The following is a 14615-nucleotide window of genomic DNA, read 5'->3' on the forward strand; positions in this document are numbered from 1 at the left end:
ACAAATCACACTTATACGGGTATATAGAAAATGCTATATACTGTATACAGTGTGCGTTGTGGCAGGGGGTGTAGGGGGGATCAGGGGGTTAAATCTTTATTGGGAGGGTGGCGGGGACCCTAAACCTCCTTGGGACAGAAACGTAGTCGCCTGCGCTAATTCTGATCACAATCACACTAATACAAAAATACAAAAACACTGTATATTACGTTTGTATTAGTGCTGATGTGACAGCGGGGTAGGGGTTAACTGTCAGTGATCAGGGGGGGATCAGGGGGGATCAGGGGTTTAAATCTTTATTTGGGGGTGTGGCGGGTAATTTAAGTGGAAAAGGGGGGGCCGCAAGCGCTAGACCTGACCACAAATCACACTTATACGGGTATATAGCAAAATGCTATATACTGTATACAGTGTGTGTTATGGCAGGGGCTGTAGGGGTGATCAGGGGGGGGTCAGGGGGTTAAATCTTTATTGGGCGGGTGGCGGGGACCCTAAACCTTCTTGGGACAGAAACTTAGTCGCCTACGCTAATTCTGATCACAGTCACACTAATACAAAAATACAAAAATACCGTATATTACGTTTGTATTAGTGCTGATGTGACAGAGGGTGTAGGGGTTAACTGGCGGTGATCAGGGGGGGTCAGGGGGGATCAGTGGGTTAAATCTTTATTAGGGGGGGTGGGGGGTAATTTAAGTGGAAAAGGGGGGGTCGCCAGCGATACACCTGACCACAAATCACACGTATACTGGTATATAGGAAAATGCTATATGCTGTATACAGTGTGTGTTGTGTCAGGGACTGTAGGGGTTAATCGGGGGGGGCGATCGGGGGGTAAATGTGCCTATCTAAGTGTATATGTATGTGCTTGGTGCTGTACTTGCAATTAGATGTGCTCTCCTCTCAAGCTGGATCCAAAAAGACCGTTGGGAGGGGAGGGCACATCTTCTCTAAGCCTGTGTTTTCATTTCACAGGCTTAGAGTGTGATCTGATTGGGCAGGACCGATCAACAGGTCCAGGCCAAAAATGATTGGCCTGGACCTGATGACTGATCGGTTCTGACCCCAATCGAGTCATCAGCGGGACGCGCGCGCGCACCAGAGCGGCGAAGGGTAGTGACGTACCGCTACGTCACTCTGCCTGGCTGGGGGTTGACCGCCGCAGTATATAGTCGTGCGGCGGTCGGCAACCGGTTAAAGTTAATAGGACTTTCGTTGAGTCAACAGTGGGTCAGAGGAAGAGCTGCTGCAGGACAGAGATGACAGTTGCTCTTTAAAAATTATTATTTAAATTGAGTTGATTTAAATCAAGCCTTTTCACTAGTGATTTAAATCATAATTTAGGACCAGGTCTATTTCTGACACTTGTTATTTACAAGTTTAAATCTGTATTTTTTGCTAGAAAATTACTTAGAACCCCCAAACATTATAGATTTTTTTTTCAGCAAATACCCTAGTAAATAAAATGGAGATCATTGCAATACTTTATGTCCCACCATATTTTTTACGGCGCGTTCTTACAAACGCAATTGTTTTGGAAAAAATGCACTTTTTTTAATTAAAAAATAAGAAAACAGTAAAGTTAGCCCAATTTTTTTCTATAGATAATGTTAACATTAACACAAGTAAATAGATACCAAACATGTCATGCTTCAAAATTGAGCACGCTCTTGGAATGGTGACAAACATTGGTACCATAAAATCTCCATAGGCGATGCTTTTAAAAGTTTTGACAGGTTACCAGTTTAGAGTTTACAGGTGATCTGGGGCTAGAATTATTGCTCTCACTCTAACGATCGCGGCGATATGTGTGGTTTGAACACCGTTTACATATGTGGACTTGCGTATGTGTTCGCTTCTGCGCGCGAGCTCGGAGGAAAGGGGCGCTTTACATTTTTTTTTTTCTTATTTATTTTACCTTTTAAGCTTACATTGTCCCTTTAAAAAAAAAAAATGTGATCACTTTTATTCCTATTACAAGAAATGTAAACATCCCTTGTAATAGAAATAAGCAGGACAGGTCCTCTTTAATGTGAGATCTGGGGTCAAAAAGACCTTAGATCTCACATCTACACTAAAGTCATTTTTTTTTTCCATCATGGAAAAAAAGTCATTTTTTTCATCATGAAAAAAATGGGCCATTTAAGGCCGTTGGAAGTTGAGGGGGGGCCAGCTTGCCCTCACTCGACTTCCTGCATAGGAGGGGAAAGGACCGGATCGTTTTCCCTGCTACCGACCGCTCCTGTAAGCGAGAAAATCGTCCGGGAAGCTGCTGGCGGTGGGGGCACCTCTCCCGCCGCCCATGAAAAGTGATCCCACGGTGAATCTGCCACTGGGACCACTTTTATGTGATAGAGGCCCGCCCGCCCTGTAAAAAAATACCGGGGTTATGGCAGCTATCTGCTGCCATAACCCCGGTATTTACCATCAAATTAGCAACATAAAAATGCAGCGGGTGGTCCGTAAGTGGTTAAATCGACTTGATTTAAATCAAATCCACCCTGTAGGATGGTATAATCAGTTTTCTACTTTTCTAAAGACTGTAGTGGCAGTTTAATATAAGACAAGGTAGCGCCAATATGTTAAAATCAACAACAATAAAAGTCCATAATCTGGTTGAAAGAAAAATACATCCAGTACCAATGGATACAAATGGAGTATGGTTTATAAATCAACAGTAAAAGTCTATTTAAAAGTGAAGGGAAGATACGTCCAGCACCAGTGAATAGCGGTAGATATGATGCATAAACCCCCCCGTGGGTATTCCAAACTGCTTACCAGACAAACATGACCCTCAAATTATAGAATGGTCATATGATAAAGGTTGGATACCTCAGAACAAAAGGAGACTGGAATGGTGTACGTCCCAAATCAAATGGCATTTATTAAAAATACACTTACTTAAAAACAGTAGAAAACCGGCATGTAAAAAGATTTGAAAAGACCGTGGTACAAAGAATGCCGTTGTCCAATGTAAGGTTCCCCCTTACGCGTTTTGTCATCAATTTGATGTCATCAGAGGCGTGGCCCATCAGACGCAAGCACGCTTTAAATTTGACTAGCTCCGGATATGACACACCAGGAAGTGATGCACTGTTCCCTGCGTTCCGGAAATGAGAACCAACAGCACTTCTGCCGGATATGACGATCCGCATAACCGGCAGTAGCTAACTGCGTTCCAAGACCTGATAACATTTCCAGAAACAGCGATAGGAAAATAACCTCAATCCTGGGAAATATATATGACGTATATATAAAAATAACAAATAGCAATTTCAGCTTGCTCATTATGATCTAATTGACCGATCACTAATAATAGAAACAAACACCAATAAATAGGACATTAAGTATGACAATAATATGGAATACAATTAAAAAATTAGCACCACAAAAACATTAATTGAATAAAAAGAACCAAATGTAATGATGAAATAAGCTCACCCACAGGAAATGTGTATGTGAATATGAACATGCTCCTGACAAAGAAAAAGATGGTTTAGCTGTTATTTGTATAACTGTTCACGTCCCATTCAATGTTCAGACCCCACGGAGTGTAAGATTTGATGTCATAAATCCAGCGGGTCTCTAATCTAGAAATCTCCCGCTGGACATGACTACTCTTCCAATGAGGTGTGAACTGATCAATGCCCCAAATTAGGGTTCCCTTAGGGTCTTTATTATGATGTTGTGCATAGTGTTAAAAACACTATGTTTCGGAAAACCCTTCCTAATATTGGCAAGATGCTTGATAACCCTAATGGCTAATGTCCTAATAGTGCGGTATACATACTGTAAGCCACAAGGACATTGCAAAAGATAAACTATGTTAGTGGAGGAGCAGGTGATGAATGATTCAATATCAATTTTTTTAGATTTAGCCTTGGACTAGAACTTACAAATACGTCTTCCAGCATTAACTTGGCAGATAGCACATTTCCGACAAGGAAAAAAGCCTTTCAAATCTTGAAAGAAAGAAACTTTTTTAGGTTTGTCTAAAACATTAGGAGCGACATATAGGCTCAGAGGTTGGACCCCTCGGAAAACAACCTGAGGGTAGTTGGTAACTGAGACCCCAAAACCCTATAGTTCTTAAGAACACTCCAATGTTTGTTGAAAATGCGCTTAATGTCACAAAATTGCTTAGAGTAAGTAGTAATGAAAGGAAGCCCCACTGAATTAGCATCCTTCTAATTTTTAGGTCGACCCTCTAACAATGAGGTCCTATCCAAACACCCTACCTCACTAGTAAGAGTATTCATTTCTGTATTGTCATAACCCTTATCTAGAAATCTATCTTTCAACATTGTAGCCTGTTGAAAATAATCATCTAAGCATGTACAGTTACTGTACACCTCAGCCTCAAGAATTGACTCTTTGGCACAGATTTCAGCCAGGAGGGGTGATGGCAACTTCCCTGTCCTATGAAGCTATTAGGATCTGTAGATTTAAAGAAGGTGCTGGTAATCAAAGCACCTTCCTTAACCTCTACTGTTAGATACAAAAAAATTGATCCGTACAGGGCTAATCTCATGCTGTAATAAAATACTCAAAGGATTGGCATTAAGACCACAGATGTATTGATCTAAGGATTCTCTGTCGCCATCCCATAGGAGGAAGACGTCATCTATGTACCTCCGCAAACGACCAATTCAGGTCTGCGCTTACCATAGACGACGTCCTCCTCCCACTTGGCCATAAACAAATTAGCCATACTTGGGGGGAATTTAGCGCCCATAGCTACCCCCCTATTCTGTAAATAGTAAGATCCATTAAACCCAACGTAATTGTGCTTCATGGCAAATAGCAGCAAAGAGAAAACAAATTGACGTTGCACTGGTAACAATGTGGTATCTCTATTTAAAAAGGACTCCATTGCTCTATAACCATGCTCGTGTGATATAATGGTGTATAGTGAAGATACATCTGCAGTGGCTAGCAGATAACTTTCCTTCCATTGGATTTCTCCTAAGAGGTTCAAGGCCTGCTTAGAATCCTTCAAAAAGGAAGAAGTTTGTACTACTAATGGCTGTAAATAACTATCTATATATCTCCCAATTCTAGAGCTTATGGAATCTATTCCGCTAATAATAGGGCAACCCGGCGGTTGAATAGGGTCTTTATGAATTTTTGGGAGATAATAGATAATAAACCGGGATGCGAGGTGCCATGGGTACCAGAAAGGATTTTTCTTTCTTATTTAGGATATGATCCTGATATCCCTGATGCTGAGAGCAGGGCTCTGTGGGGGGTCAAACCATCAATTTCAGCATTTACACTGAAGATAGTTCTTAATGACATTGGTGGTTGTCCTGCTGCAGAATAGAATAGAATAGAATTTCTTTGTGTTTCTTCAAAAGAGCTTGAAAAGCACACTTTGAAACCTCCGTCTGCTATAAAAATCTTTGTCTAAGAAAGACCTTGCTGATGCAGTATAACTACCTTGTATCTTGTTGCCTAAATCCCTAACTTTGTGCAGGTGTACAAAAGTGTGCAAGTGTAAGAATTGATGCTGGTTTAGGCCTGATTCACACCTATGCATTTTTAGTGCATTTTTAATTTTGCTGAAACACACTACAGTCCATTTAACATGGTTTCCTATGGGTCACATTCACTTTTATGCATTCTATGGAAAGGGCCAGGGACTTTTTTCTGTTTTTTGGCCATAGCCTTCAAATAGCCTTCAATAAATCAAAAACATGTATTGAAAAATGCAAAATGCACCTGGAATATGCAAACTGCAGCCTGCATGGGTGTGAACCAGGCCTTAAAGTCAAAGGGTAGTCACACCAAATATTGATGATTTCGATTTTGCTTTTGTTCACCCACTTTGCATTTTGTAAATTGATAAAAACAAAAAAATAAAATATATATATATATATTACATACAAACAATTGTTTCCTTTGAGCCTGAACTTGTAAGCACTGTGCTAATGGGGCATAGCAGGCATTTTAGTTGAGAAGTAAGGCTTATCAAAGCCCCAAAATGCTCAACAAACAAAATCCAAGCTTTTAAATTGTGCCTGTTCACATATGAATGTTCAGAGGCCTGTAGCTTAATGCCTTTTGAAGCTGAATGGAAAGGGATGAAAGGAATGAAAGGGATGGTCTGAAAAATGCTTTAAATAAACATAAATAGCCATCTCCTCCTCCTGGTAACTAGTTTTCCACTAGCTTACACAAAAACTTGGAAGCCTAAATATGCCCGAAAAAAATAAAAAAAATGTAAATAAACAAATGCTCACACAGGTGTAAATACAGCTTTAAGTGTGACAAATAATAGAAAGAACAAGATTAGATGTAATAATAAACCCAGACCGCATTTACCAATGTATCTTTCCAACCCTTAACAGTAATTGAGACTACCTTAGTGAGTAGACGGGTATATCATGCTGTCAATTTAACGTGTCTGGTATGGGGTGATCTAAATATACAATGTATTTTTGGGTCTATTTATACATGTTTTCACGCAACTTTCTTCCAGGATTCTCACATTATTCCAGTTGAATCTAAATAGAAAAATGTGAGAGCCTAGGGAGGAAGCTGTGAGAATCAGGTCTAAAAACCTTTATAAATAGACCCCTATGTGTTAGGGCACTTCATATGTTATCACATTTTTAAATTATACAGTTGAATTTCTTTTCAGATTTGGCGGAAATATGATGAGGACAGCAGTGGATTTATCTCTGCAGTGGAACTTAGGGTAATGTTTCACCTTTCTTTATCAGTTCCATTCACAATCTGTCATTGCTAAATGTGTTACTAAACTTCAAAAAAATAATATTTCAGATTAGGTGTTTAATGCTAGAATTGGTTTTTGGTACTCATTTTACAGAAATCCTTTATAGTTCAAATTTATAGTGCGCTGGAGCTCTTCCCATGTCCCAAAGAAAGTGACCTCATAAAGGGTATGATAAAAGGTAAAAAGTCAAAACTGAGGTAATCTGAGGTGCTGTAACATTTTATGCTGAATACTGAAGTGAACCTGTGCCACATACTACTATCTTGCAAGTTATAATAGCCCTTCAGACACAATACAAAACAAAGAAACATGTCTTTACAGGGGCATTTTCTGAATGCAGTGGGCCTATGTGCAAGATCACAAGCTGGGCCCCCTTCCAGTGTTCAGGCCCATTTCAATTGATGTTTATGCAATATAAACCATATATAAATGTTAACTATACTCATAATGGTAATCTGTCCGAAAATGTGAGCATGGATGGATCATGTAAAACCTGGTGCACTGAGGGATACAGTGCAAAATCAAGTTCTGCAGCCTGTGTAGCGCACACATTTAACTGTTCTTGAACTCTACACCCTAGATTCATTGCACGGCTTTTTCATGCTTAAGTTAAAGGGCCCCAACTGAGCCGGCAGAAGCTAACATCCAAAAACTATACAGAGTTCGTAGCCTACCTGGAGGCAGAACTGATTTGCGGGTAGTGTATCTGACTCTTAGGCCTAAGCCTAGCTCTCTTGACTGAGAACCCTCAAGTGAACTATCTTGTCATACTTATTGATAACCCTTCACAGTTACTTGAGGCGTAATCTCAAGTTACTGTGAGCGCTATTATTTATGCTCTTGGTACTGCAGTACACACTCATTTCGTTCCTAAAGGTACTTAGGAGTAAATGCATTGTATTTATTCTCTTTGATGAAGTTGCTATAACAATGAAGTGCGTTAGTGCAGAGTGATATCGTGGGGCAGAAGGGAGAGCTTGTTAACACAGCCTGCTAGAGATTAACACGGAGCGGCTTCACAAGTAAGCCGGTGGAGCTACATGTAAACAACAGCTGCATTCTATGGTCCTGGGAGTTCTTATGGTCTGCTTGTTTTTATCTGTTTGATGTAAGTAGTATTCTTTGTTTCATTAAAATTGTTTGGAAGGTTTTATACCATTTCAGAATTTTTCCCCATTCATATTAACCGAGGAGATGGATAGCAATAATGTTAGCGGCAATCAGAAGTCCCAGTGTGATCTAGGAGGAGATGGAAGAGAAAGCGGTGTGCTGGATGAAAGCAATTTAACTAAGCACTTTTGCCTTACTTTCGATTAAGTAGAGCAATTTCTTCTGGTGATTGACTATTCACTTTTTGCTGGTTGAAACGTGTCACTGGTGAATTATCTACATTTTAAGTGGTGGAGTAATATTTTTGATGGACTCACATTTATATCTTGACATTTACACATGATTACAATGAATTTGGTTGAAGTTTAAGAAATGTTTTTGGACACTGGTGTGCACACACAATTTTGAAATATCAGGATGTCAGGAAAGTACTGCTTTGGACCTTACATCTATGCCAGTATCTGTTGTTGGATGCATGCTTTTGCTGTGTCCAGCATATGAGGTACCTACCCTGCCTACCTTATCATTGCATCTTTTGGGTTAATGCTGTGATCCCACGCATTCAGGACATAACATTTTGCCTCTTCATGTATTACCTTCCTAATCATGTTACTGGATTGCTTCCATCTATGTCCCAGGGCCTGTTGGGTTATAGGGTGTGACTCCTTACTTTTAGGAGCATGCTTTTACCAGTTCTATCCATCCACGCCTGGCTGGTTTTTGTTTTGGTAGCAGTGGGGACCCTGATTCTCCCCCCCTTCCTCTGAGGTGGCCCCTGTGTCCATCCTCCTGATCCACAATCACCCTCTTCTCTGCATCTGAAGTAAATCAGCACCCACTCAATCAGTCCTGAAAAAGCAAGTAAATTTTGCGTAACGTTACTGATGGACTTCTATACTTTTTAAATAACGGCCTGGCTCACTATCTCTATATTTAGGATTGGATATTTGTTGAATGTAGAGGGTGCTATCACGTTTTTATATTCATGTTTGTTTCTTTTTTAACTCATTTTGTAATACAATTTTGATATGTTTTATACAGACTGCCTCTTGCTGTGCCTACAAAGTCTGCCTATTTTTTAGGCCTAACTTCTCTTTCCTTTATTTTCTTTTTTCTTTACCTTTGCAACATATGGAATGTGTTTGTTATATGTTTGTGACACTTTGTATCATACACGTTTCTTTTAGTCCATTATTAAAAGGGCTTGACTTATGTTGGGTGGTTTTACCACCCAAATAATTAATTAACACATCGTTTGGTGGAAAATTTGTATATAGCACAGCAGCTAGGGGTCAGAGATTCACTTTTATTTGTTTTGTTTTAGCACAGAGAGGGTTTGATTATACTGATCCACTTTGTTACCTTTTCACTTTGGTCTTTCAATACCATCTGCTTATTTTCTAACAGTCAGTGTGTGTCATTCTTGTATGATCTCTGTGAGTTCCCAGTCAAGGTATTCTGGTGGTGCCAGTAGGACTGAGATTCTGGCTAAGGCCAGAGAAGGAGCAGAGGATCCAATACTACCAGCAGCTCCTGCTTCACTAACAAATGGACGTCATCTGCGACCCTTAATGTGAGCCTCGGCGCTGTGTGATGTGCACACACTAAGGATACACCATGGGGTCTTTACCTTTATTAGACAAAAAAGAGTTACTGCCTGCTGGAACCCTGAATGTGAAAGGAAAGATATCCTGGAAATGAGTCCCTATCTTTTTCATCTCTACTAATCCTTGACTGCCCTACCCCAGACACTGAGAATGGTTGGATTATAGGACATGGATAAGCCTTTGGCCCTCCTTGCTCTGCTTGAAATATGGATGATAATACGATTTATTTTTCATTTGATGTGTCCATTTATTTGGATTTTGAATGACCATTGAGGGTCTCTTGAGAGCTTTCTAGTCCTTTTTTCCCCCTACATGGGAAAGAGACGACACGCATTTTTAGAATTCCAGTGAATATATGTTATTTTTATAATGAGAATCATGGGTTTCATTATGCTGATTGCTCACACGTAATCCTGAAGAAGAGCTATTCATCGAAACATGTTGAATCTACATATGAAGTGTATTATATCTAAACAATAATTGAACCCTGTACTCAATATTTTAGAGTTGTTTCGTGTCTATTTTTTTCTTGTATGCTCCAATAAAATGTATGTTTTTTATATATACATGCTATGAGAAAGGCTATGGCCAAAAAACGCGTTAGAGGATATGGCTTCTGTTATTGCTGTTGCGCATTGATAAAGTTTGTTAAGGAAGAAGCATCGAGTGGCCAGCTTTTTGTTGGATTACAATTTATGTTTTTTCTATATGCAGTGTTCTCGTTATATCTATATGCTCCTCAAAAAGTCCCTGGCTGCTACCACCTTTTGTTTGTTACATAGTTACATAGTTTGTTAGGTTGAGAAAAGACATCAGTCCATCCTGTTCAAGCTATCGTGTGTGTGTGTTTGCTGTTAACCGTACATTGTATACCCCTTTATGTTGTGGTCTTTAAGGTGCCCATCTAATAGTTTTTTTAAACTATCTATGCTCCCTGCTGATACTGCTGCTTGTGGAAGAAAATTCCACATCATTACTGCTCTGACAGTAAAGAACTCCTTACGTATTTTAAGCTTAAACCGTTTTTTCTCTAGTTTTAGTGAGTGGCCACGTGTCTTATTGTTTTCCCTTTCTCTGAAAAGTTTATTCCTTATGCTAGGGTCATCGCCAGTATAGTATTTGTACATTGATATCATATCTCCCCTCAAGCGTCTCTTCTCCAGAGAGAATAAGTTCAATGCTTGTAGTCTTTCCTCATAGCTGAGGTCCTCCATTCCCCTAATTATTTTTGTTGCCCTTCTCTGGACTCTCTCCAGTTCCAGCTCATCCTTTCTGAGGACCGGTGCCCAGAACTGGACAGCATACTCCAGATGTGGCCGGACCAGAGTCTTGTAGAGTGGAAGAATGATCTCTTTATTTTTCTAGTGAATCCCCTTTTTTATACATGCCAGTATTTTATTGGCTTTGCTTGCAGCGGCTTGGCATTGCATGCCACTGCCAAGCCTGTTGTCCACTAGTACCCCCAGGTCCTTTTCCATCTTAGATTCACCCAGAGGTTACCCCCCCCCCCGCCCCAGTGAGTAGCTTGCTTTCGTGTTTCTAACGCCCAAGTGCATTACTTTACATTTTTCAACATTAAATCTCATCTGCCATGTAGTTGCCCACCCCATTATTTTGTTCAGGTCTGCTTGTAAGGTTTCCACATCCTGCATAGAAGATATTGGCATGCTTAGTTTAGTATCATCCGCAAATACAGAGATTGTGCTGGATATCCCCTCCTCTAGATCGTTTATGAATAAATTAAACAGGATTGGCCCCAGGACAGAACCTTGGGGGACCCCACTTTCCACACCCGCCCAATCCGAGTACTCCCCATTAATCACCACCCTCTGGACTCTCCCCTGGAGCCAGTTCTCTATCCAGGTACTCACCCTATGGTCCATACCTACTGTATGTACCTTAGATTGTACAGTAGGCATTTGTGGGGGACTGTGTCAAATGCCTTTGCAAAGTCCAGATACACCACATCCAAAGGCCTTTCTTTTTTCTAGATGGCAACTCACTTCATTGTAGAAGGTTAATAGATTGGTCTGCAAGAACAATTTTTCATGAATCCATGCTGATTACTACTAATAATACCGTTTTCATTTCTAAAGTCTCGTATATAGTCCCTTAACATCCCCTCCAAAATCTTGACCGGCCTATAGTTACCTGGGATATATCTCGGCCCTTTTTTAAATATTGGTACCACGTTGGCTTTCTTCCAATCAGCTGGCCCCATACCCCCTCTGAAGACTATCCTTGAAGATCAAGAATAATGGCCTGGCTATCACCTGGCTGAGTTACTTAAGAATCCTCGGGTGCAAGCCATCCGCTCCCGGTGATTTATTTATGTTAAGTTTCTCTAGTTTAGTTCTAAGTCTATCTTCTGTTAGCCATGGGGTACTTCCTGAGTTAGTGTAACCCCCCCCCCCCCCCGATTCTTTTGTGAAGACTGAAGAGAAGAAATTATTTGACACTTTCGCCGTGTCTCTGTCCTCTGTGGCAAGCTTCCCTTCGTAGTCTTTTATGGGGCCAATGTGTTCTGGCCTTGCTTTCTTACTGTTTATATACTTAAAGAATTTCTTGGGCTTTTTTTTACTCTCTTCCGCTATATGGCTCTCGTGTTGTATTTTAGCTGCCTTATGTTTAATTTAAGAATGAGGACATATAGAACTCAGTATACTGGATAACCCCTTTGTTAAAGTTGCTAAGTGGCTCTGATTTAGTTTCACTTTGTTACTTTGTAATGGTGGCTGAGATCATGATACTAGGGGTTCTAATTATCAACATTTCCACCCAAAAATTGCATAACTTTCACCTAAGGTTCACCCATTTCCCCATAACATTTAAATAGAAAATGGGTAAGTCATGGGTTGTGTGAATCTCTGGGTAAAAACATTGATATACCCCTAGGTGTTTTAAGATGATAATGATGCAAGTGTTGGAGAATTTACCTACAGCGGTAAGGAAAATTATAAAGCTTCTCCAGGTTTTTATATGGCTGGAGCTGGGAGCATGCCCACAATTTACTGCAGTGCTATAAACTCAGGTTTGATGGGAGCTGTTTGCAAAAGCGAATTTTAAGTCTTGTGACAGATTCTCAACTTAATTGAAGTATGGGCATAACTGAGTCTTTTCTAAACATTCAAGTTTTTGGTTAAACTGCTCCTTGTGACAGATTCTCAACTTAATTGAAGTATGGGTATAACTGGGTCTTTTCTAAACATTCAAGTTTTTGGTTAAACTGCTCCAGTATAACTTTGGCTTTCTATTTAGGGTCAATATACTATTATAAGCTAAATCTCATCTTAGTCTCCAGTCTATTGGAGGCTGGTTTTGTTTTTGCTCTACAGTTGCTCTGTATTTTGTTAAAGTTTTTTTTTTTGTGTTTTGGATAGAGTGGAGAGGGGTTAGAATACCTGCCAGTTTTTATTGCAGTCTGGGTCCCCGTTAAGGCGATTCACCGTTAAGGCAATTGAAAGTAAAAGAAAATCCCAAATTTTGGGTTGTCCCTAGAAAGGTGACAGAGGGGAAATCTTCCAATGGGTGCTCTAGTTCTGGTGACTGGGGGGTCCCCAGGGAATTCCCTTGATTTACAGGGATTCCCTCTCACTTCCTGTATGGCTATGGGACAGTAAGTGAAGGCAAATCTCCGCAAGATGGCAAAAAAAATATCTGACAGCGGTAACCCTCCCTTACTCTATCCAAAATGGAAAAAAAAGTTTTGCTTATAGTTCTACTTAAAACCCTTTGTGCCTTTAGTTCAGAACAGTATTCCAGACCCTACCGATGAAAAGCATCTCCACAAGAGAAACCTCTACCATGCCTCACCATGGGAAGGTGTTATCAGGGTGATGAGCAGTGTTGTCTTTCTGCAAGGTTCAGTTTTCATCTTCTCAGATCACAACCCTTTTTCCACCTGCTTGTTGTGTCTCACACACGTCGTTTAGCAAAACTCTGAAGAGGATGTGTTATTGAAATTTTTCAGCAATGTCTTTCTGCTTGTTAGTCTTCATTAAAACCCAGATTTGTGGACTGTCCAGGTAACAGCTGTCCAGTTAGTGGTTTCTCCTATTTCAGTGGATCTCTGTAGCTCCTAATAGTTCTCATTGCCCACTTGGTTGATTTCCTGACTAATACCATTCTGTCCCAGGCCCAGTTCCAGATGATGGCCTTATGGAGGCAGAATAATGGTTGCGCCATATTCTTATAATTTTTTGATACGGGTATGTCCAAAGTTTGCACTTTTTCTAAGGGCAATTGGTTTTGTCACAATTTTTCTGGGAAATAATAAGGATTTTCCAACTTCCACAGATTATTATATGTAGATCAGTAACATAAAATCCCAGTTAATTCCATTTTAATTTTCGTTTCTATTATATATTTAGACCTTATAATTCTAATAGTACTTTAGTACTGTTCATTGTCTTGCATAAAGCAAAGTACAGTGTTTAATGATTACAGTGGACAACAACAACAGTTATTTGTTGGAAAGGAAACAGATTGCCCAGAGGAACCATTACCGTCCACTTAGTGACTGGCTGTGTAAAGCCATTAGCAAAATGAAAATAAATTGTATTTGAGAATGTTGCAGATCAGAGGTGGAAATGGGCCAGCTTTGACTCAGTGGACTGCTACTACAATAGATTTGTCGAGACGTAGTGTTCTTTGAACATAATGGTGTGGAACTAAGCTGTGTCATTTAGTCACTCATCTGCTAAGTGAATATGAAATAACCCTCATTGACTTTACCCTGATAGATATTATGGTTGACACATTCAGTTGTAGAGCTATGGATATTCAGTAAATGTCATGCCCCTAAGAGACAGATTTCAAGAATTGCAAATTTAACAGTAATAAATATATTATCCTGCTCATGCACAATGAAATCAGGCTTCTTGACACACATGCACAAAGTAGTGCAGCTCTTTCTATTCTACATCCTACTAAATTATTGCTATAAAGCAATGCTTTACTGCCAATACTTTACCTTATGGCATTGAAAAAGTGGATGTAGGATATGATGTGACCATTTTCATGTACTCTATGTTCTGGTAAGGATACGTTTTCTTATACTTACTACTTTTCTTGGAAAAAAAGACAAAAAGGATTAGCCTGTCCAGTTAAAGTGAAGATCCATTCTCATATGACAAATAATTCTAGTTTTGAGAAACCTT

At 39.9% G+C, this 14615-nt stretch overlaps 1 protein-coding gene across 1 annotated transcript in view; it reads left to right on the forward strand.

Annotated features, from left to right (window-relative positions):
• SCGN (secretagogin, EF-hand calcium binding protein) overlaps window positions 1-14615 on the forward strand; it is a 109752-nt gene that overhangs the window by 49737 nt on the left and 45400 nt on the right. The window contains exon 5 of the mRNA XM_082259262.1: window positions 6644-6700. Coding sequence (XP_082115388.1) covers window positions 6644-6700 — 57 coding nt within the window. The remainder of the gene's footprint in view (window positions 1-6643; window positions 6701-14615) is intronic.

This window comes from Pelophylax lessonae, assembly GCF_965119305.1.
Source record: "Pelophylax lessonae genome assembly, chromosome: 5".
Classification (NCBI taxonomy): domain Eukaryota; kingdom Metazoa; phylum Chordata; class Amphibia; order Anura; family Ranidae; genus Pelophylax; species Pelophylax lessonae.